The sequence below is a fragment of the Cydia amplana genome, chromosome 2, assembly GCF_948474715.1.
Source record: "Cydia amplana chromosome 2, ilCydAmpl1.1, whole genome shotgun sequence".
In the NCBI taxonomy this organism is placed as follows: domain Eukaryota; kingdom Metazoa; phylum Arthropoda; class Insecta; order Lepidoptera; family Tortricidae; genus Cydia; species Cydia amplana.
The window spans coordinates 9376489-9400148 of NC_086070.1; the positions used below are offsets into that span (position 1 = coordinate 9376489).

Sequence of the window (23660 nt, forward strand, 5' to 3'; positions counted from 1 at the left end):
GAACATACTAAAAGTACATTACTCAAATTCCGGCTATAATAATTGCCAGTTCGACATTTTGTAAGGCACTGAAAAGGGTATTATCTAATCTATCTATCTAATCTATCTAATACCTTTAAACGAGCAATTCTTGTTTATTTATTTATATATATATATATATGTCGGAGACGGATGGTCCCAATAGCGGTGGGCGCGTGGGGGTAGTACCTAGATGTATTACTTCACAGCCAAAATAGTGGGTATGCTACCAACGCATGAAATAAACATTCGGACTCATTAACCATTCTAGTGCCTACTATATTTCAGTACTAAATGATGCAAAGAACTAATTGCTATTAGAATGTTGACTGGTTAAATTGAAAATAAAAAGATCACATGAAATCGTTCAAATCTTTATTTCAGTCAAACTAAACCGGTTCCAACCCTACACCTCTGACCCGAGAAGATTTAACCCGGCAACAAACTCGGCGGGACACATCTTTTCAAAACAACACATAGTTTATTTACTTTACAAAAGTAAGCTTCTAATGGCACATAAGAAATCAAAACAACACTTGGAATAAAACACTTAGCTAAACGGTTAAACAACGTGAGAATCTATAAGCTTTCAGAATAATCCTTCAGGTGTAAGCCTTCAGGAACGTAGCAAATTAGGCACGAGCTTGGCTAACGTCCGATCTCTAGCGCGGTCCGATCAAGAAGAAGGAAGCCAGTTCCAGCGGCGGAGCCAACCGCTCCCGCCTCCAATTCAAGTTGGTAAACCTGCCTGACCAGTCTACCAACATAACGACAAAAATGCCTGCTCGTGCCTACGTTCACTCAAGATACACATCTTGACGTTCCAAAGCCTTCTACCTGTCATTTTCGTTCAACAATACACCAATAGATGGCGTTATACTCTCTGCGCAACTTTATTATTTAGTTACAAGCAAATAATACGTAGCCAAACATTGCTAATCGATTTTATACAGGCGTCTAACTATGAACTGTAATGCTGCAATACGTCTTTCTGGCGTCTCGCTCCGACATATATATATATATATATATATATATATATATATTTCGGGGATCTCGGAAACGGCTCTAACGATTTCGATGAAATTTGGTATATAGGGGTTTTCGGAGGCGAAAAATCGATCTAGCTAGGTCTTATCTCTGGGTAAACGCGCATTTCCGAGTTATTATATGTTTTCCGAGCGAAGCTCGGTCACCCAGATATTTATAATTATGTTGCTTCTTCCTAATTTCTTTTTTTTTATATAATTTGAAAATATTGTAGAATGTAGTTGTCTTTTTAGGTTGCCCTATTGTCAGTTTTAAGGTTACAAATATGCATTAAAAAAATGCTAAATTGAACTTTCACGATTTTTACACATTACCTATTATAAACAACGGGACTTAATCGCCCTTAATCGGGTCTTCTCCGAGACCACGGGGACAACGCCGTCCTCGGAACGTCGGAGGTAAATCTACGCGATTAAGTCCCGTTGTAAAACACGTAACGTTACGTACACAACAAACGTAATAATGAACAAAAAAAATGAATATAAAACTTGGCGCTAGGCGCCCATTTTCAGAGAATAAAAAAAATGTGAAACTATATCGTGTGAAATATCAAAAAAACCAGTTTGGTGCTAGGATCTTAATTTTTTCTTTATAATTATTTTAAAGTAAATAATTTTGAAGTTTTAAGTAAGAAAAAAATAGAGACATATTGTCAAATGTGAGTCGACCTTAAAAAAAATTAAAAAGTTGTTATGTAAGTATGTAGGTACCTTTAACTGCTAAATACGTTTTCATACAGAAACAGATTGAGCAAGCAAAGAGGCGAGAAAGGCGTATTATAAAAAAAGCGTATTACCGGTATTAACCAGTGAATAACAGAGGTGCGTCAAAAGTCACAATATGATAAATAAAACCATGCGTAAAATAACCCGATGGGTTGTTTTACTTCATTTAATATTTAACCTAACAGAAAAAAACAACATTAGCTTTATGTGTGCCAAGTATTTTATGCTCGAAGCCAAGAGCCCTTAGAGTCAATAATACAAATTATATTAACTTAAAGATTTTACTCACGTATTTTAGTAACTACGCGTGAGACATCTCCATTTTCTGTGCAAATTCATTTAGTGAATGAATACCTATTCACTCAATGAAATTCCACTGATGTTGCGTTTAAATAAGTAATTACTTACCGTGTATGCAACTCTTAGTTCTTCTAAAGATGTCTGTCTTATCAAAACTGTCTGCTGTCAGAGGTACCTACCTACATACTTGAATTACTGTGCTGTTCGGCGCATTTGGCGTAAATGACAAAGTAAGATTAATATTGTGCAAACATGATGGTTGGGTAATGCCGGATGGAAAATTGAGATTATTGAAATTGGTGTGGGTCGGGCCATATATATTTTTGTCTAGGTGCGAAGGAAATACAACCGCCAACATCGCATGGCGTGGAAAACAGGACATTGTGAACTTTGTGGGACGACATCTTCCTATTGGCTGCTGTGCTGTCAACTATCAGACATAATAGAAGTCTCACACCCAACAGGGCGGCACTAAACTCATAACTGTGTCGACTTTTTCACTGCCTCGCGAGCAAACCAACTGGTAAGGCTCTCGTGATTGTTCAAAAACTGATAACCAAGTTGCATTTTATTCACATGTGAAGCAAAGTAATCAAATGCTTTTGAGTGGTTTTCTTATGTTTGTAAATAATGATTTTGAATGATAAATATGTTGTTTGATATCTTACAGTTAATCATTTCTCGGGGGAAAATTTTGTTTTACCCTCGTGCTTTGAAACCCTCGCAACGCTCAGATTGCGTTTTTTAATTTTGGAATCCGCTTGCTCGGGTATCGGGTACGAGCCGGGGTTTGAACTCGCGACCTCTGAATTGCAATACGCACGCACTTACGACTAGGCCACCAGCGCTTATTAATAATAAATAAAATAAAAAAACGAAAGACGAAAAATAAATAAAGGAATAAAATAAATAAAAATCATTTATTTCAGAAAACAGGTTCCATAATTTGGTTAGTAACTCTTAACTTCAGACCTATGTTAGAGACAAAAAAAGCACATAATATCATATATCTTATCCACATAAGAATCTTAAATTAAGTCATGATTTACAATAACGTCAAAATTATGATGGTAAAGATATATGTTTATAGTCCAGTCCCGCATGAAAACCGAACGGCCCCCGGCAAAGATAAGATGGCATATGTTAGAGAAGAATGAATGTGCTATAAAATTTAAAGAACGTGTGATAGATAAAATGATAGAAATGAAGGGAATGGAAGGATTGAATGCAAACGAATGTTGGAACGAGATGGCAAATTATATACGGGTAGTAGCAAAAGACGTCTTGGGAGAGTCGAAAGGGAAAGGTGTGATAGATAGAGAAACGTGGTGGTAGAATGAGGAGGTGCAGGAAGTATTAAAGAAAAAGAAGCAGGCATTTAAAGAATGGCAAAGTGTTGAAACTGGACAGGATATTGAAAAAGAAATAAAGAGGACAGAATATAAAGAATGCAAGAAGAAAGCAAAGCGTGCAGTTGCTATAGCCAGAGCAGCAGCACAGGACAATTTGTACGAGTCTTTGGATGGCCCTAAAGGCGAAAAGCAGCTGTACCGCCTAGCCAAGGCGAGAGAAAGAAGTTCCCGGGATATGTCTCATATAAAATGTGTGAAAGATGATGCAGGTAAGGTGATGACGAAAGATGAAGCGATAAAAGAACGTTGGAAAGTCTACTTCGAAAGGTTGATGAATGAGGAAAATGAATGGAACAGGGTGCTACAGCACAGGCCGATAAATATGGGTGCAGTGAAAGAAATGTGTATGGATGAAGTAAGAACGGCTGTGAGAAGTATGAAAAATGGAAAATCTGTAGGACCAGATGGTATACCAGGAGAGGTATGGAAGTTACTGCGTGAGGATGGATGTAAGTGGTTGACTTTATTCTTCAATAAGTTGTTGCATGAAGAAACCATCCCCGACGAATGGTGCGACAGTCTGCTGGTGCCCATTTTTAAAAACAAAGGGGATGTACAGGAATGCAACAACTATAGAGGAATAAAGCTCATGTCACATAGCATGAAAGTATGGGAAAAAGTGATAGAGAGACGCCTGAGAGATGAGAGTGATATAACACAAAACCAGTTCGGGTTTATGCCGGGGAGAGGAACAACAGACGCCATTTTTGCACTTCGCCATCTGTGCGAAAAATACAGACATGCCAAAAAGAACCTGCATATGGTGTTTGTTGACCTCGAAAAAGCATACGACCGAGTACCCCGAGAGGTTTTGTGGTGGGCTCTGAAAGAGAAATGCGTGCCTGGGAAGTATGTGGAGCTAATCCGGTCAATGTACAACCGATGTTGTACACGCGTCCGGTCAGCTGCTGGCACTACCGACAAGTTCAGTGTCACGGTAGGCTTGCACCAGGGATCGGCTTTAAGTCCTTACCTCTTCCTGCTTGTTATGGACGCTCTATCGTCGGAAATACAGGAGGAGGCACCCTGGTGTATGCTGTTTGCCGATGACATTGTGCTTGTAGGTGAAAACGAACTCGAGGTGCAGAACAGACTTGAGAAGTGGCGGCAAAAATTGGAGAATGTTGGCCTGAAGATCAGCAGATCTAAAACAGAACACATGTTCTGTGATTTTGGCGGTCTCTCCAGTTTTGCTGCCATAAAACTCGACGGCGTTACATTGCCGGTTTGCTCCGACTTCAAGTACCTCGGTTCGCTAGTACAGTGCGATGGCAATATCGATCGTGACGTAAAAAACCGGATTAGCACTGGATGGATGAAATGGCGACAGGTCACGGGAACCATTTGCGATGCCCGAATGCCTCTTCGGTTGAAGGGTAAAATTTATAAATCAGTCATAAGACCTGTCGTCATGTATGGATCAGAGTGTTGGCCCCTAAAGGTGACGGATGAAAAGAGATTGCATGTAGCGGAGATGAGAATGTTAAGGTGGATGTGTGGCGTGACAAGAATGGATAGGATAAGGAATGAGTATATAAGAGGAAGCCTGAAAGTTGCACCCATAACAGAAAAAGTAAGGGCAAACCGCCTAGCCTGGTACGGACATGTGATGCGGAGGGATGAAAGTCATGTGACGAGAAAGGTATTACGAATGAATGTGGAGGGAAGTACAAGGAGAGGAAAACCGAGGAAAAGGTGGATGGACTGTGTGAGAGATGATATGAAACGAACGCAAGTGAATGATGAGATGACGGGTGACAGAGAGGTATGGAAGAGGAAGACATGCTGCGCCGACCCCAAGTAAATGGGACATGGGCAAGAGAATGATGATGTTATTCTCATGCTATCATACATTTATTATATAATATTTGCTCTTGCCTGAACCTTGCTAATGTTTGAACAACTGTACAACTTTACGTATGGATATAATTGAACCGCGAACCAATATAAAGTCCAAAAACTGTAAATTTTCAATCCGTTTGTCGCAGGACAGTATAATATGTCTCCCTCCCTCCCTCTTCTTTCCTCCTTGCTTCGTTCTCCTCAGTGCTGAAGGTCGGGACCTCCACGTAGGAGGTCATGCAGCACATGTATTGTATAATATGTATTTATACAATAAATCACGACCTGAGAAAAATTACCTAATCCATATTATGTATAATTAATTAGGTACCTATGTCTCAATAGTACCTATGTGAACCATTTCACATTTTCCTTTGCTCACGTTATAAATAGGAGGATTAAGAATACAACATTTGTATAAAACCAAGTTAGACTTGTAGCGAACCTCTTTGATTCGCTTACCTGCGCGGCCTGCGCCTGCGAACGCAGGCCGGTAAGCCAGTTTTGATTACTCTGTGTCAACTGACTGACTGATATATTATCACGTCGGAGTCACCAGTTGTGGGACACTATTATTGAGAAATTAAATAATAAATCTTCGATAGATAATAAAACGAATTACATTTTATTTGTCAAGCCAAGAATAATATATCAGTCAATCAGTTGACACACCAGTAATCAAAATTGGCTTACTGGCCTGCGTTCGCAGGCGGAGGTAGGCGAATGAAAGAGGTTCGCTACAGACTCATACAAGTGTTTAGTGAGCACGGGCCCATTATAAGTAGTTAAACTGAATACTAACGTATGATGAAGTTCACTGTTCCCAGTTGATAGCATTTGAATTAGTAAAGTTATTGCTACAGCAGTTAGAGTTGATCCATCGGGAGACCGGTGTCACACGTAATACATATTTGCTGCTTGCTTACGTTATATTGCGGTTTATCTAACTAAATATTTTACTCGCCCTCAGTATAATTATATACATAAAAAAATACCAGCAGGTCTCTTTATAAAGAAAATGTAAACATTTTATTTCATTGCCCGCGAGTACGATAAATAACCTACTAAGTGTTATCCATCAATCATCATACTCAAATCCACAATAATAGTAGCAATTCAACTGAAGTAGGTAGGTAGGAAATTAAGTTTTAATTATTATATCATGTAATATTTCAGACACTTTGTCATACTGGACCTTGAGAAAATATTACCTTTCATCTATCAAATAATCAGTCAAAAGTCACATAGGTACGTAAAACCTACTTCCTAAAATCACTTCCGTGAAAATATCGATTAACTTAACGTGTACGGTTTGGTTTGATTGATGTTTTAGAGTCGGCTCTATGTGTTATGCGTGGGCAGGAACCCGGAAGTGAGTTACCCTTTGTTGCTTCATTGGATTATAATAATTTACTTTTGTTTTTTCACAAACCTAAAGAGAAATTAAAATTGACTTTATCTTCGTAAAACAGTCTAGCTAAAATGAAATGAATAGTTATTTATTTTACAAGAGGGCAAAGTTGTTGTTTATCCCTTCGTGCTAATATTGATAACTGGGCAAGCGAAAGAGTCCAAAAAAGTGGAATGTTGATGGTTTGCTTTGCAGCAAACTTTGCTACCTAGTTAAACACATAATTGTTTTCCACACCAAAGCGAGGAAACTAATAACGGTAAATCATTACATACCTAGGTGTCATATCCAAATGAACAGTATCAAATAATTATCATTCAAAATCATCACTTAAAAGTTAACCCTTCGTATGCTGTCTGTCAAATTTGATCATTGAAAAAGTGACCTTGACATTTACAACAATATATTAAAATTCCCACGCACGGATCCGTGGCTAAGCATACGAGGGGTTAATTCTTCCGGCCAATATGAGGAAACAACGTGAACGTCAGGATGACAGGACCATGATGGCTATTTATAACGAGTGTTACTCCAAGATTTAGTACCTATTTAGTACTATTTGGTACCTGACATCAAATATTTAATACCTCAATAGAAATCGAGAAATATTGAAAATAAAGTGGCCAGCCATTCTGACGTCAGGTTGACAGGACCAAGTCCAGTTCCCCTATTTGTAGACGTTATATCGAATCCATCTTTTGACAAAGATTTAGTACCTCTCATAATTATTCTTCTTATTTAGTTTCGACTTAAGGTAAAAAAGTTACAGCTAGAATAAACTTCGTATGTGCACAGTGGTGCAGCCAGTCAATGTGAACCGGGCCTAAAAGTTTGTTCAAAAGTTAATATTTTTGACTACAACATTTACTTTACGTTGTTTGGCCAATCCAAAATGAACCACGAGCGTAGTGAGTGGTTTGAAAGTGGAATCTTGAGCATTGCGAGGATTTCAAGGCATGAGGTTTAGGGTAACATTCTATTTCTGACCGCAGCTGCACTACTGGTACTGAACGCGCCGCTGTTACTGTCAATTTCCATAGTAAAATGAACAGTAGTGCAGCTGCGGTTGGAAATGGACTGTCACCTTTAAACAATGTTTCTACCGAGTGACACACTACATTTTTGACCACACCAACTTGAGGGAAATACTCACTTAAAATTGTAAATCATCACTAGAAGTCAATTTTACCAGCCAACATGAGTAAATAACTCGAATTTATTACATACATACATATAATCACGCCTATTTCCCGGAGGGGTAGGCAGAGACCACGGATTTCCATTAAACGGTCGCGGTGCGGTGCACTCTCGCTCACTTTCATGAAAAATCACAAAACTGAATATTTGTTACTAAAATTTTACCTACAATCAATTTTTCTGAGCACATATTAAAGAAATTATATCATACAAATGAAATAAATCCTAAAACCGCAACTAAATACTATATTTAACCTCTTATGGCACTTTAAACTTACATAACAATAACGTTATTTGCGAAAACAAACATATACATTTAAGAAAAGGTACCTACCTTATGAAAATAAATGTAATAATACATCACTACAAAACATCAATTACATTGAAGTTTATTTTTTATGAATTGAAAATATTAATTTACAATAAACTGTTTCAAATTTAATTAGTTCCTCGTCATAATAATCTTAAAAAATATCAATAATTTGTATGTAATGAAAAGGTACCTTGTGGTTAAGTTACATGATGAGGCATGATGATTGATGATGATGGAACAGTTAAGATATACTAATCTTATTTTGGGGTTAAGATAGTATATATCGTCTATTTCTTATCAATAATATATTTTGGTTGCCATTGAAGACAAGCGGCTTTGAGGTTGGATGATGACCTATAGCAATGCGTCGGATGTTGGCATTTTTCAGCAAAGCAATGGCAGATTTGTTGCACCAAATGAAGATTATTCTAGTCAAGAAGGACTTGACGAGAGTAACTTTGATATAATAGCAGGCTACATGGATTTGTAATGTAGGTCCGATGTACGGTTATACCTAATAGGTATTGGCTAGGCCCCCCGACCAGAACTGAAATTATCAAATTAGTTTTTCAGAATGCTAATACAGTTCTTTACCAAACTTCTTTTCCCGTATTGCCTAGGTATTTTTGGAATTTTCAGTCACTCCTCCATACGCTACCTTTTCTACTAAACTTTGAGAAGACATTACTAGGCTTATAATTTACTTATAACAAAAATAAAAATATGTAAACAAACGTTAAGCATTAAGATTTCAGATCACATAATAATAAAACAATGTGGGATGTTGATTCGATAGTTGTTTCAGCGAACGGTCTAATAGCGATTAGTCTCGACCAACATCTTGAGGGACTCTCGCTAGGTGGTTGGATCAAGGGCCAGATGCAGAAGGCGGTGATCTTGGACACGGCGCGGATAGTCCGCCGGTTCCTCTCTCTGCGGCCCTGACCACCGGTAGCTTGGGCCTTGCCCCGCTGCCGGCGGCACCCTAGGTTAGGTTTTTTATATTGTGTTTATATGTATTTTTTATTGTTTTGTAAGTGTTTTGATATTTTACTTTTATATTCATATTTCAAATAACCTAATCTACGAAATTAAATGAATAAAAAAATAGCATTACTTCAACTTTTTACAAAACATTTAATATCTCCGAAACTAGAAACCCTCATATTTCCCGTGGAACGTTACAAATTGACTTTAAGTGATGATTTTCAATTTTAAGTGAGTATTTCTCTCAAATTGGTGTGGTCAAAAATGTAGTGTGTCACTCGGTAGAAACATTGTTTAAACCTCATGCCTTGAAATCCTCGCAATGCTCAAGATTCCACTTTCAAACCACTCACTACGCTCGTGGTTCATTTTGGATTGGCCAAACAACGTAAAGTAAATGTTGTAGTCAAAAATATTAACTTTTGAACAAACTTTTAGGCCCGGTTCACATTGACTGGCTGCACCACTGTGCACATACGAAGTTTATTCTAGCTGTAACTTTTTTACGTTAAGTCGAAATTAAATAAGAAGAATAATTCTGAGAGGTACTAAATAGGTACTAAATCTTTGTCAAAAGATGGATTCGATATAACGTCTACAAATAGGGGAACTGAACTTGGTCCTGTCAACCTGACGTCAGAATGGCTAGCCACTTTATTTTCAATATTTCTCGATTTCTATTGAGGTACTAAATATTTGATGTCAGGTACCAAATAGTACTAAATAGGTACTAAATCTTGGAGTAACACTCGTTATAAATAGCCATCACGGTCCTGTCATCCTGACGCTCACGAAACAACTCAAAAGAATCAAAATTACTCTTTACTTAAAATCATGAAGCATATGCCACTCTCGCAACTTTCTCATACATTTTTGAAAAATAAAGAAAGCCTTTACGAGCTGGTGAAGAAAAATAGTTCATTACGACACCAGTGCGAAAAGTAGGAAATTCGCAACGAGTGGCGATAAATTGAAACACGATCGAAGGGAGTGTTTTAAATCGACAAGAGTCGTAAATTCACCTTTTTACAGTGCGGGTAATGACAATGACAAAAACGTTATTGTAAAAATATTTGGCATGCGATGCAGGTATTGAACGCTTAACGGGGTCTAGAACGAGTATGTCCAAATGCCTGGATGCCGGCGAATTTCATTACTGGAGCTAACAAGGAATTGGGTGTCATTCTGAATCCCTAACAACGTTTGTCCTAAAGTCACTTGCCCTAACTGGTTTGTCTTAATGGGCACATGCCATAACGATCAATTGTCATAACGATTATTTTCCATAATATAAGGTTCTGAAAAATGGTTAGGTTTTAGAACTTGCTGCCACAAAAGTGGGTTAGGTTAGGGTTCAACTGCGACCCTCGCAAAAAAGAAAATATGCATAATAACATTAGGATAAGTAATCAATATTAGGATAACCAAAATTAGGGTTTTTAGTGTTAGGACAACTGATCATTATGACAAACAATATTAGGGAATGCATCGATAGGAGAAAAAACTTTAGGGATTTAGATATAGATCCCAAGGAATTGCCCAGCTAGCAGTGTTACGGGTAGGGACCTGTGCAGGGAAACGTCCCCGGTCCCCACCGGCTCATTAACGCCCGGCTAATAACCACTAAAGTTAAAATTTTACGACGGGTTTCCATTTTAACCGTAGGTTTGTCTTTTGTTTTATTTAACTTTGAATTTAAATTTTAACTAAGCATTTAAAGAGAGGTTTCAAAAAGAATTCCTAAGACTGAAATTTTACCGAAGTTAGCAGTTTTGTCCTCGTGGTAAATTAGAGTTAAAACTTAACGTATAATAGGTATAATAAGTATGGGGAATTACCTATTTAGATTGTTTTAAATAGCAAGCCATTCTCTAGTCAAAATACATTTGTCGAATAAAACTAAATATAATTAATTAAGGATATCTACTCAACTCAACTATTAAAATTTTTAGGTACAAAAAACTATATTAATTACAATTAACTCAATAAATCGTATACCTATATACGCTTAACGCAATAAAAGTTGTAGGTATATCACATTTTAACAAATGACATTTAGGTCGAAAAATTTATAGATAATTTTATTGCTATAAAAGCTCTTAAAGGCAAAGGCCTGAAAACTTATAAATATTTACATGAAAGCAAAACCTCGGAAACCCGTTAGCCTTTAAATTTTTAAAATGAGCCAGACATGTGTTCTATTTAGACTATTTAGAGATTTTAGAGCATTAAAAGAACAAAAACATTTTTGAGAATGTTGTGTAGCTAAATGCTAAAATGTTATGCTGTGCGGTAAATTTTTATAACTTTAACTAAGTTACGATCCTTTTTGTTTTAGGTACGATGGCGAGGGTCTTCGCCATAGTGCTGGCGTTATGCAGCGCTGCGCGCGGCCAGGGCTACCACGACCACGGCGCGGCGTCGGCAAACGCTCGGGTCTATTACCTGGAGGACAGTTTAAGCCCAGTGCAGAAATTTGACGCTGTCTTGGCCACGGCCTCTGCGTTTTCTCCTTTGCCAGCTAGGTTACCTGTAAACGGATTTGGGTGAGAAAAACTAAAAAGCAAACAACATTAATATATATTCTGCATCCATTCTCCCAGACAAAGAAACAAACCGTTTGGTGTAAGTTTGCGTTAAGATATTTTTGTAATATAACACGTTAATATTCTGATGGTCTAGCGTGAGTCATCCTTAAATTGATTTGTTATTGTGTAGCCACGGAACAACAAAAACGTTATAGTTATAACATTGGCGGCCACTATTTTCACACATATATAGTACACACACTTAAGGTGACCGCCTCTCACAATACTGTAAATAATTTATATTTTTACATGTTGACTAATCACAGGATTGGGATGGATATAACTTTGCTGTATAAAGTGTGTATATGCACGGACTGAATATTGAATTCCATGCTGCAAATTGGTCTGAAATTTGAGCGACATTACGTAAAGTTTTTTGACAGCTTGTGACATCGCAATATTTTAAAAGGGTCCTAATGATTATAGAGTTAGTGCGGAAAGAAAAGAGTCCTGGAATGTATGGAGCCCAATTCATTCCGCGACTCTTTTCTTTCCGAACAGACTCTAGATAGATTTTCTATTTTTATGACCGTTCAAATGCGCTCCTGCCGGGCTAGCACATGATTGTCGCGACAGTATCTCGCGGCGAGACTACCCGTCCCTCTTTTATTAACATAGTTAGAAAAAGACGGGTAGTCTATCTCGCCGCGAGATACTGTCGTGACAATCATGTGGTAGGGGTGCTGACACGACCATTTTCAAAAATGTGAGCATATCTGGACGTTACGTCACAAGGAGTCATCAAAAAATGCTCCGGAATCTTAATTGCGAATGTCGGCGCGCTCAGTTCACAACTACAAACTAAAGTTATCGTCACTAATTCCAGATATTTTAAAACTGTACTGTATAAATAAAAATAAGTAACACATGTGCACTGAATGTTAAAACAATGACCGACGAAATGTACTTTAACATTACTTAAACGTTGTAAAGGACCAACGTGTCTCTCGCCATGTTGTAGACACAATTCTCTTGATGCAGCGATTTATCTGGCAAAAAATAAGTTACAGCCCGGATAAAATTCAACTATGAAATCTTGTGTTTAACCACCATCAGAAAATCTTGTCGAGCGCTTATTTAAAATTTCCTAGCGGTTTTATGCTGATATTTTACTAGCATAATATTATTTAAAAATAAAATTCAAAGTTTTGATTGTCAGGAAAGTTGATTATCCTGTACCATCAACATCATTACCTAATCATTATTTTGTCATTAAAAATTTCATAGAAATTAATTGTGTCTGCAACAGGTTTGATGTTGTACCTAAATATAATATTGCACTTTCCTTTAACTGGGTATTACCTATTGCATGTGCTGTGTTGTTTACTCCCTTCTGTCTACAGCGGACCAGCCCCACCGGGACATCAGGCCGGCAGTCCACTAAACAGGTCAATAATCCCTTTTTGTACTTATGTGGTTAACCCTTATTGTACTAAAACTGAACTACCCTTGCAAAATGTTTCCTATAAAGTTAAATAATTCAAACGGAAAAGATTTCACCGTGCAACAACTTATTTCACAAAGATCCCTCGGGATAGAACCCGTATATAAATTGTTTGTGTATCCACTCAGGAAAACCAATACAGATCGAAAACATACATGTAGAATTTTGAGTGGTGCCGATTATTCGATAGTTGCTAGTTGAGAAAAGCCAATTAAAACACCTAAGAAAGATGTTTTATTTTCCAATTGGTTTTGGTTTTCTGTCAGGACCTATTTAAGCGACGTACAGCTTACATGTTGTATGGAACGCAGGGGACCAAAAGGTTAAAGCAATTATGGAAACGTTCATACATGTCGCATGTTCTAAACAAAATAAATGTTTTGCGTAACGAAACACGTGGCCCGACATTTAATTTTCTACTGGGCTAACATGAGGGGTATTTTAATAAGCTCACAGCCACCACATCTTCGTCAATTATGTGCCAACTTGACTTGTGTATAAATAGTTCAAGTAATTCGCACAAGGAAGTCGTAAATACATTCGCCATTTTAAACAATTTAACCTAAATGTAGAACATCCTCGTACCAATAAAATAAGTTTATCAGCAATTTAGTACTTTGATCAATTAAATTACAACTTTAAAATGCTCAAGCACAGAACAAGTTAGAATGGCGATGCGAGCAGGGTACGTGTCGCCGCCGGTTTTGAGCAAACGCTCGCATGCTACTCGCCCGCGCTGACCGAAAAACGAAGTAAACATGCCTTTTGCGCCACAATAACCTTCAGATTAAGAAGCCAGACATCAAATCTGTCTAAAGGAGGCGTATCCATTCACCACGCACATAAGTTTTTACTAGGTACCGTTGCGCGAGTGTTAGTAAATGTGGAGAGGAACGAGCGGCGACACCGGTTCCGATACTAACTGCGCGCGATAGCCATTCTAACCTCTTTAATATGTTCTGTGTGCTCAAGTATACTTTAAAATTGCGAGTGGGTCCTTCACTTTACAATTAAGTTTGCTCTAGTACTTATTACTTCGAGATTGCGGAAGTGGAAAGTGAAGATACATGGTTCAGTCCATTTCTTATTGGACTATAACTAAGATATTTACAATGTTTTCTGTTCGACTTTAGTGCATACTTTTACTCCACTGTAGGTAGGTAACGGTTTCTAAGAATCAAAATAGTCGATGTCGCGTTTCCGGATTGACATACAAGTAAATGATGATTAAGTACATACAAATAAATATTGTATTTTTATTAATACGTTTTTGTTGTGCAGTTTTAACAATCCGCCGCCTCCTTTGGGAAACGGCGTGGATATCTCAGGGTTGACATGCGGGCTCGCGCCCCCGTTCTGTGGAAAGTCCCGGTACCGCAGCATCGACGGTTCCTGCAATAACCTCCAGCGGCCCGTGTGGGGCATGCCGCAGACGCCCTATGGACGATTATTGCCTTTCAACTACGCTGACGGTAAGTGAAAACCGAGATATATAAATATAATGTATAATTTGTTAGCAGCAAGCCATAATCGCCACCTTACAGATAAAATCATTCGAGTTGCTAATAAGTTCATAATTTAATCCCCATTAAGTACACGTAATACAAACTTAAATGTACTCTAGACCTACTTTGCAAAATATATATCTAAATATTTTTCGTAAATTAACTTACAATGCATACATGCAATAAAATAATAATTAAATGGTGATTTATTCCTGACGGGATTGTCAACTGTTTACTAACCTTTACGATTATCAATAGTGAATTTCACTTAGTGAGTGTCACTTAGTGAATTTGTTGCTATTGCAGGTTTAGGTACGTGGTAATATTTTAAGTTAAAAGAAAAAATAACTGTTTTAAACTACCTATGTGTTGTAAATCACTCTAAGAATACTAGTTAAACTAACTCGAGAAGAGGTACCTAACCTATTAAGAGTTTGGAGACAATTATACTCTTATTTAATAACATTTTTGTCACCCTTTCTATCGAACTTGGACTTTTTTTCGAACTCACTTATTTTCCCCGAAGCGCTTACACACTTTATAGACCCCAATTAACGTTAATTTGCATTCGATCTGATCTGAATATTCGGAAAGAGTATCTTTTTATCTTTTATTGAATCGTATCTTTTTGTTGGTCATTGAATTAAATTATTCTTGTAAATTTAATCTACTTACTTACCTATATAATATAAATGAGTGGTGATCTGACTGACTGACTCATCAACACATATCCGAAATTACAAAATCTAGAAAGTTGAAATTTGCACATCATGTTACGTAATTATATTTATAATGTACTTATAGGTTATAGAATAAACAAGAAGCGATTATGAAAAATTCAACTCCAAGAGGGTCAAAAAGGGGATGAGTTACACTGATTTAAACTTTCACGATTTTTACACATTATTAAATTGAATGCGGTGGTGGCCGAGTGGATATGACGCCCGACTTTCAATCCGGAGGTCGCGGGTTCAAATCCTGGCTCGTACCAATGAGTTTTTCGGAACTTATGTACGAAATATCATTTGATATTTACCACTAGCTTTTCGGTGAAGGAAAACATCGTGAGGAAACCTGCATACATCTGCGAAGAAATTCAAAGGTGTATGTGAAGTCCCCAATCCGCATTGGGCTAGCGTGGGGACTATAGCTCAAGCCCTGTCACGCATGAGAGGAGGCCTGTGCCCAGCAGTGGGACGTATAAAGGCTGAATTATTATAAAAAAATATTATTATTAAATTGTACAACGGGACTTAATCGCGTATCTAAGTTTTAAGATTTACCTCCGACGTTTCGAGGACGGCGTTGTCCCCATGGTCTCGGAGACCCCCCATTCAAGCCCCGCATTCACAAAATGTTTGATCTCTATACACAACCCTTTTTCACCACCTTGATGATGAATATTCAAAAACGCTGAAATTAGTTTTTTTCACTTTTAATAATTTACCTTTTTACGTTCCTAGCTTAAAATAAAATTTGAACCCCATACAAACTTTTAACCCCTTTTTAACCCCCTTAGGGGTTGAATTTTTAATAACGTTCAATTAATATTATTTTGTTATCTTATATTATGGCTTTATAGGAAGTTTCAAAGAATTTGTAATGGATTCCAACTTTCAACCCCTTTTAACCCTGTTAAGGGATGAATTTTTAAAAACGCTGAAATTACTTTTCTTGTATTTTGATAATATGCCCATATACAAAGTTTCAAGTCCCGCACTCAAAAAAATATTTGATCTCCATACAAACTTTCAACCCCTTTTTCACCACCTTAGGGGATGAATTTTCAAAAACGCTGAAATTAGTTTTATTTGTTTTTTAATAATATTTCTTTTTACGAAGTTTCAAATTCCTAGCTTAAAATAAAACTTGAACACCATACTAACTTTCTTCCCCTTTTTAACCCCCTTAGGGGTTGAATTTCTCAAAATCGCTTCTTAGCTCTAGTACACTTGATAAATTCAACCTAGTGTGCAAATTTAAACTTTCTAGCATTTGTAGTTTCGGCTCTGCGTTGATGAGTCAGTCAGTCAATCAGTCAGGACACGTAGTGCATTTATATACAGGGTGAAACGTCACGAAAGACCTTCCCGGAAATATAGTGTCGTTTAAGTGATATAGAATAAATTAGTAAGGGCCAGAATCATGAATTAAATAAAAAATAAAAATAACAAATTCACTACTTTTTAACTGTGGTGATACCCTATACCATGGGTGGTTAGATTAAAGGAATCGCTGTCGGGAAAACTCGGCGATTATCAACGTTTATTTCCGAGTGTTGACGTAATCACACTAATGCATAAATGACGCATAAATATGTCAAATACTTAAATTCATGAAATAAGTGCGAAAATATTAATTTCAATTAAGATCTTTATTAGTTTTAACCATATCTAACACTATTTCACATTCACATACGGCGTTCGGCGTTCGTTCAAATGTTCCTCCACCTCTTACAATGCATGAAGCAGCCCGTGCCCGAGTATGAGATAGTGTATTGCATTAACCATTGGATTCCGTTCTAAATAGTAGTAAATAGGTACCGCATTCGTTCTTCTAGTCTAGCCGCCAGTTACTCAACACATCATCCACGTTCGTTGGTCATTCCGAGCTTGGTCGTGGTACAATGGGCTGATTATATAGAGCTAAGGCTAAACTATCTCCCATTTCCGTAAAGGTCCGTCGTCACACATAGATTGGAAATAAAATGTCTTAAAGTTTTTTCCTATTCTGTTACCATAATTCCAAATAGTATGGCGGTATTATGGCAGTTACACAAAGAAAAGTTTCCAAAATATAGGTTGTAAAGAACTTATGGTCACTTTTTTTCTGGATTTTCGATCCATTTCAAATTCACGAAAATGTTCACTAATGAAACAAGGGATTTTTGTTAGAATTACTTATATGGTGTATCCGGAAAAAGTTGTATTTTGTAGTACACATTATACCTACCTACTTACACACATATGTAGACATCTCACTAATTGATAGTGGGTACCTATTTAAGTGGCTACATTAGAGTTGATTTTAAAGAAACGGGAGTAATAGTGATAGGTATGTACTAAATATTTACTTGCCTACCAAAACAATTTAAATCACCTTTCTCGAAACTACCACTTTTCTTCATAATATGAAAATGTGCTTCTAGTCTGTCTTCCAGTAGTGTTGGAAATTACGCACAATGCTGGTTTCCTTAATGAAGAACATCGCTCAAGTGAAATAGGTCAAGAGTAGTGTGTAGGAATTTTACCTTAGCAAGCCTATGGGCCCGATTCGGATTTTGAAATAGACATCTGTTAGATATCTTTTAGAGATCGCCAAGATACGATAACGATATGTTTAAGATCTAACCTGTCAAATTTGACATTTGCGCAATTCTGGAGATACTCTTGAACGATTTCCACAAGATATGGCTTAGAGATCCAATTCACATCTAATAGATATCTAACTCTATCTAACGTAAAAGTGACATTGGTTGCTCGAATTGCGCTGCAAAAGAGAACTAGTTGAAATCTAAACTATAACGTATCTAGAATGGATCTAGTACGTGTCGTCTCTTGATGTGAATATCTTGAAGTTCGCGAATACGGCAGTATCTCTATTAAACGGGTTCGTATATAGGTAGCTTTAATGAGAAAGCCGTGCATACACTTGGTTACCCCCTACCGCGTGTTTGCTGCATACGAATATTAAAATGCGAACTATTATAATCGCTTATTAAATGAGTATTTATGTACAATCCTTGTAGTTAAATTGTAAAAAAAGTATTGAATTTATTTGTAGGTATAAGCGCTTGGCCAGTGTCTTCGACGGGGCAGCAATTGCCAAACCCGCGCACAATCAGCTTGGCACTGTTCCCCGACAAGAACCTCGTAGATCCAGTGTGGAACCTGAATGCGCAGCAGTGGGGCCAGATCATCACGCACGACATGTCGCTCACGGCTGGAGTTACTCAGACTCGTAAGTATTTCTGGGTATTCTAAGTACTAGTTCTAGTGAGCTTGAACTTTGATCTGTTCTACAAGGTAAATTTCTTCGGAAGGATTCTTTTTAGTAGTTTGTTCATTCTGAGCGACACTCTGTATATGAATAATACGCTTCTACATAAAGAGTTAGTTCTCTTGATTAAAAATGTAATAATGAGGATCGGAGTAAATTTGTTCCGTAATACCAGTTCATTAACTTTGTATCGACAAAGTGAATCCCCGAGCTTTTTGAAGCTTTTAATAATTCTGGATTTAACTATATTAAGTTCCAATAATATGAAAGGAATTAATTTTTAGGATTCATCTTTAATTATTTAAACTTCAACTATTATGTATCTTAAAACCTTGTTTGGAAACATTCATTTCGCATCTGAATGTTACTTATTCATAACATTCAGATGCGCCTTTAGATTTACCCGTAGCAATATTTGCCAAATAAATTGAACGGTGATGATTTCTTTTGCATACCTAGTAATAATATACATTATTATATTCATTGAATTATTAGTGGCAGATTTATACTGTCAAAATAATTTCGTGTGCTCATTTTATGAAATTATGAATTATAATTTAAAAACATCAGCAGCAGTTGCGCTCATGAAAATTGTTAGATGAAGATTCTCTGAAAAGCGTTATCATAAATACGTCGACAAACAAAAGATGCTTAAACGACGTTAAATTACGAAGCTAAACTCGTCTTCCTAAATTACACCATTCTCTGGAGAAAGACATGATAACTCTAGGTTTCTGTTTTTCGAGCCAGGACAGCGGACAATGTCTATGAAATAAAAAAAGGTTTCACTCATATCCGGAATTAAGTAGGTATGTAGATAGAACATTGTTTTAGAATATTATTTTTAATTCAGGCACGTTTATGTAAAAATGTGATGAGAGCCGAGCTAAGTGAAAAAATAACCATAATGCGGTAAAATCTAATTAAGTACACACCCATATACGTCAGTTTATTTTAAGGGTGATACGAGTATGTTGGTAACAATAGTAACAACAGAATAGTACAACATTACTGCAAACATCACATAATTTTATTTTATATTTCAGACAGCAACGACACAAGAAACGATAGTACGTAAAAAATATACCTAATTAATGTTTGAGTTCTGTGTTTCATATGTGTGTTTGTTTAGCCGTGATTAATTTGGTGGCTTTTCATTTTAGGTAATTCTCAGAGAATATGTCTGCAGGTGCGTCTAATTGCCATGACTCTTTTCATACATTTTGTATAGGTCGCGGCAATTAGACCGTAGGTATATTTTGAGAATTACCCTATACTTGATGTCGACGTCTTCGGGACAGCCCACGGGCCCACTTCGCGCTGTGTTTGTCCGGGATTAGGCGCCGGTTGTAATTGTAAATTATTGACTTTCAGTTCGTTCGCTTCCGTAGCTTCTTTATTTGTTTAGGGACGTTGAATAAACATTTACTTCATTTTTATGTATATTTTAAATCATTGAATGTCAATAAACTTCAGTAGGTACTTACATCATTCATTTATTATAAAGCAGAAATCACTGATTCCTACCATGCAATCGTACGAGGAGTAAGTAATTGCTGATACATTAGTACAATTTCCTAATATGACTTAATTATGAGTTTGTATTTTATGCAGGTAAAGTTATTACGCATAAAATATAAGATTGAATAATTTAAAAACCTATTGAAATATTTTTAAGTACACACTCATATACGTCAGTTTACTTTAAGGGTGATACGAGTATGTTGGTAACAATAGTAACAACAGAATAGTACAACATTACTGCAAACATCACATAATTTTATTTTATATTTCAGCATGCAACGACACAAGCAACGATAGTACGTAAAAATATACCTAATTAATGTTTGAGTTCTGTGTTTCATATGTGTGTTTGTTTAGCCGTGATTAATTTGGTGGCTTTTCATTTTAGGTAATTCTCAGAGAATATGTCTGCAGGTGCGTCTAATTGCCATGACTCTTTTCATACATTTTGTATAGGTCGCGGCAATTATAGATAGCACGCATATTTTATGAGAATTACCCTATACGGGAAGCGTGGTCTCTGGGGACTATAGGTTGGGGTGTGGGATGAGGCAGGGAGGTCTGACCTGTCCCAGACTTTTCAACCTTTATATGAACCAGCTGATTGAAGAGCTTAGTAGCACCGGAGTCGGTTGTCATGTAGGAGGAGTGTGTATAAATAACCTAAGCTACGCTGACGATATGGTGCTGCTAAGCCCTTCAATCAGGGCGCTGCAAAGGCTAATTTCAATATGTCAAGGCTATGCGGAAACGCATGGCCTAAAGTACAATGTAAAAAAAAGTGAGCTAATGGTTTTCAAGCCCAAATCTAAAACCTACACCAGTTTGCCGGATGTATCTCTGTATGGCACACCTCTGCTTAGAGTAAGTAAGTTTAAGTATTTAGGTCATTGGGTTACCGAAGATCTTAGCGATAACTGTGATATAGAGAGGGAACGTAGGTCGCTGGCCGTGCGGTGCAATATGCTTACCCGCAGGTTTACACGTTGCACACATGCAGTTAAAGTGACGCTTTTCAAAGCCAGTCTTTTTACAGTTGCAGCCTGTGGGGTAGCTATACGCGGCGGGCATACAGCGACCTACGAGTGCAATACAACAAGGCTTTCAGGATGCTGATGGGGCTGCCTCGTCACTGTAGCGCCTCCGGGATGTTTGCGGAGGCGCAAGTCGACGGCTTTGCGGCTATCATGCGGAAGCGGTGCGCCTCTTTACTTAGCCGCTGGCGGGGCAGCGCTAACAGTATCATGATAGCGTTGTTGGATAGGTGGGACTCCCCTCTGCTGCAGCAGTGGACAAAACTCCACACTGTAGTAAATAAGTACTTAGTAAGTAGTTAAGTACTTACGTTAAGATTACATTGTAATTATTCTACTATTTAACACTATTTTATAAGTTAATTTTAAATGTAACTAACAACTATGGATTTATGTCCGAAATAAAATGATTTTATTTTTTATTTATTTATACTTGACGTCGACGTCGTAGGGACGGCCCACTGGTTCGCGCTGTGTTTGTATCGGTCCGGGATTAGGCGCCGGTTGTGAATGCAAATTAATTGACTTCCAGTTCGTTCGCTTCCGTAGCTTCTTTATTTGTTTAGGGACGTTTGAATGAATAAACATTTACTTAATTTTTATGTATATTTTAAATCATTGAATGTCAATAAACTTCAGTAGGTACATCATTCACTTATTATGAAGCAGAAATCACTGATTCCCACCATGCAATCGTACAACGAGTAATTGCTGATACATTACAATTTCCTAATATGACTTAATTATGAGTTTGTATTTTATGCAGGTAAAGTTATTAAGCATAAAATATAAGATTGAATAATTTAAAAACCTATTGAAATATTTTTATTGCACAATATAGGTAAGTAAGAATGTTTCATTGATCTCTGCCTCTACCTACTACTAACTGCAATTGGTAGAAAATTCTGTACATAGGTATCTACACACCGTGGGTCATTTAAACCCGACAGATTTGAACCTCGCATTCCTGTGTTACAAGGAACAATAAATGTTATATGAGTTTTGGTCACATTCTTGTTTATGCTTTTTCTGCACACGCCACGTTATTTTTTACAACGAATAGAACGAATAGAATTAAGAAAAAACTGAACGTACCTACACATTTAGTTTTTTTTTACAGATAAAAATGCGTGTTTCCTTTATAAAACTTTAATGTCTGTCAGTAGGTATGTCTAAACCAAGTCACATTAGTTGCAGCGCCACAGCTAAAAAGGCGTTTTTCTCTAAGTTATTCCAGGAAAAATTTTCACAAAAAAATTCATTATCTCTAAAACAAGGTCGATTTCAGCAAACTTTATATGACATATTAGTCTCTAATTTCTGTGCCCCAGAGGCCCTAAAATACATTAATTGAGACATAAAAAACTTTTATTATTTAAGATCATGTTCCGAGTTCTAAAACAAACCAAAATCTATTGGGACTTTTAATAATTATTAAATAAAAAATACAATTTGAAAATGGTACAATTTTATTAACGATACATAAAGTATATATCATCCATCGGTGTAAGCTTCCATTTGTTTGTTATAAAATTTGGCGTGTTTTGAGTTTGCATTTGAATGTCGTGTCTTTGACAATTGAAGATTAGGCTTACATCAATCAATATTTCAGACAAGGAACCGGTGACGTGTTGCGACGATAGCGGGCAGTTAGCGCCCGCCGCCACCAACTCGCAGTGCCGGCCCATCCTCATCCCGCCGGGAGACCCCGTGCACGCGCCCTACGGCAGACAGTGCTTGAACTTCGTCCGAACCGGGACCACCAGAGACAGGGGCTGCACGCCCCCGGATGCTCCCGCCGCCCCGGTAATATATTAATTTCAAAAATTTGTTTGATGGCCTGTTGGAGCGGTCTTCGGGGGCGGATCGAGCAAGACTTCTTGCAGGGTCGAGGCCGGAGTCAGGGGCGTGGTTGCTTGCGTTGCCTTCCCCGCATTTAGGCACCCTCCTCGACAACGATTCGTTGCGGGTGGCTGTTGCTCTTCGCTTGGGCTGCGATGTGTGCGTTCCTCATTTATGCATCTGCGGCGCCATGGTGGAGAGCAATGGCCACCACGCTCTGAGTTGTTGCCGATGTGCGGGAAGGTTCCCACGCCATCACGCTCTAAACGACATCATACGCAGAGCGCTAGTCTCGGCAAATGTGCCTTGTTTGCTTGAGCCCCCGGGCCTTAGCCGGTCTGATGGGAGGAGGCCGGATGGCATGACGTTGGTGCCTTGGCAGAAAGGGAAGTGCCTGCTTTGGGACGCAACATGCGTCAGCACTTTTGCTGCTTCGCACTTGAGTCGCACAGTAGGTCTAGCGGGGGCAGCT

At 37.6% G+C, this 23660-nt stretch overlaps 1 protein-coding gene across 2 annotated transcripts in view; it reads left to right on the forward strand.

The window, feature by feature from the left end:
- The window catches only part of LOC134658104 (peroxidase-like), a 117467-nt gene that overhangs the window by 64816 nt on the left and 28991 nt on the right, over nucleotides 1-23660 (forward strand). Inside the window, exons 2-6 of one of the 2 annotated variants that reach the window (XM_063513714.1) lie at nucleotides 11591-11798; nucleotides 13184-13228; nucleotides 14566-14756; nucleotides 18573-18749; nucleotides 22959-23152. In XM_063513714.1, the coding sequence (XP_063369784.1) occupies nucleotides 11596-11798; nucleotides 13184-13228; nucleotides 14566-14756; nucleotides 18573-18749; nucleotides 22959-23152 (810 nt within the window). In that variant the 5' untranslated portion in view covers nucleotides 11591-11595. The remainder of the gene's footprint in view (nucleotides 1-11590; nucleotides 11799-13183; nucleotides 13229-14565; nucleotides 14757-18572; nucleotides 18750-22958; nucleotides 23153-23660) is intronic. The other variant, XM_063513721.1, reaches the window with a different exon arrangement.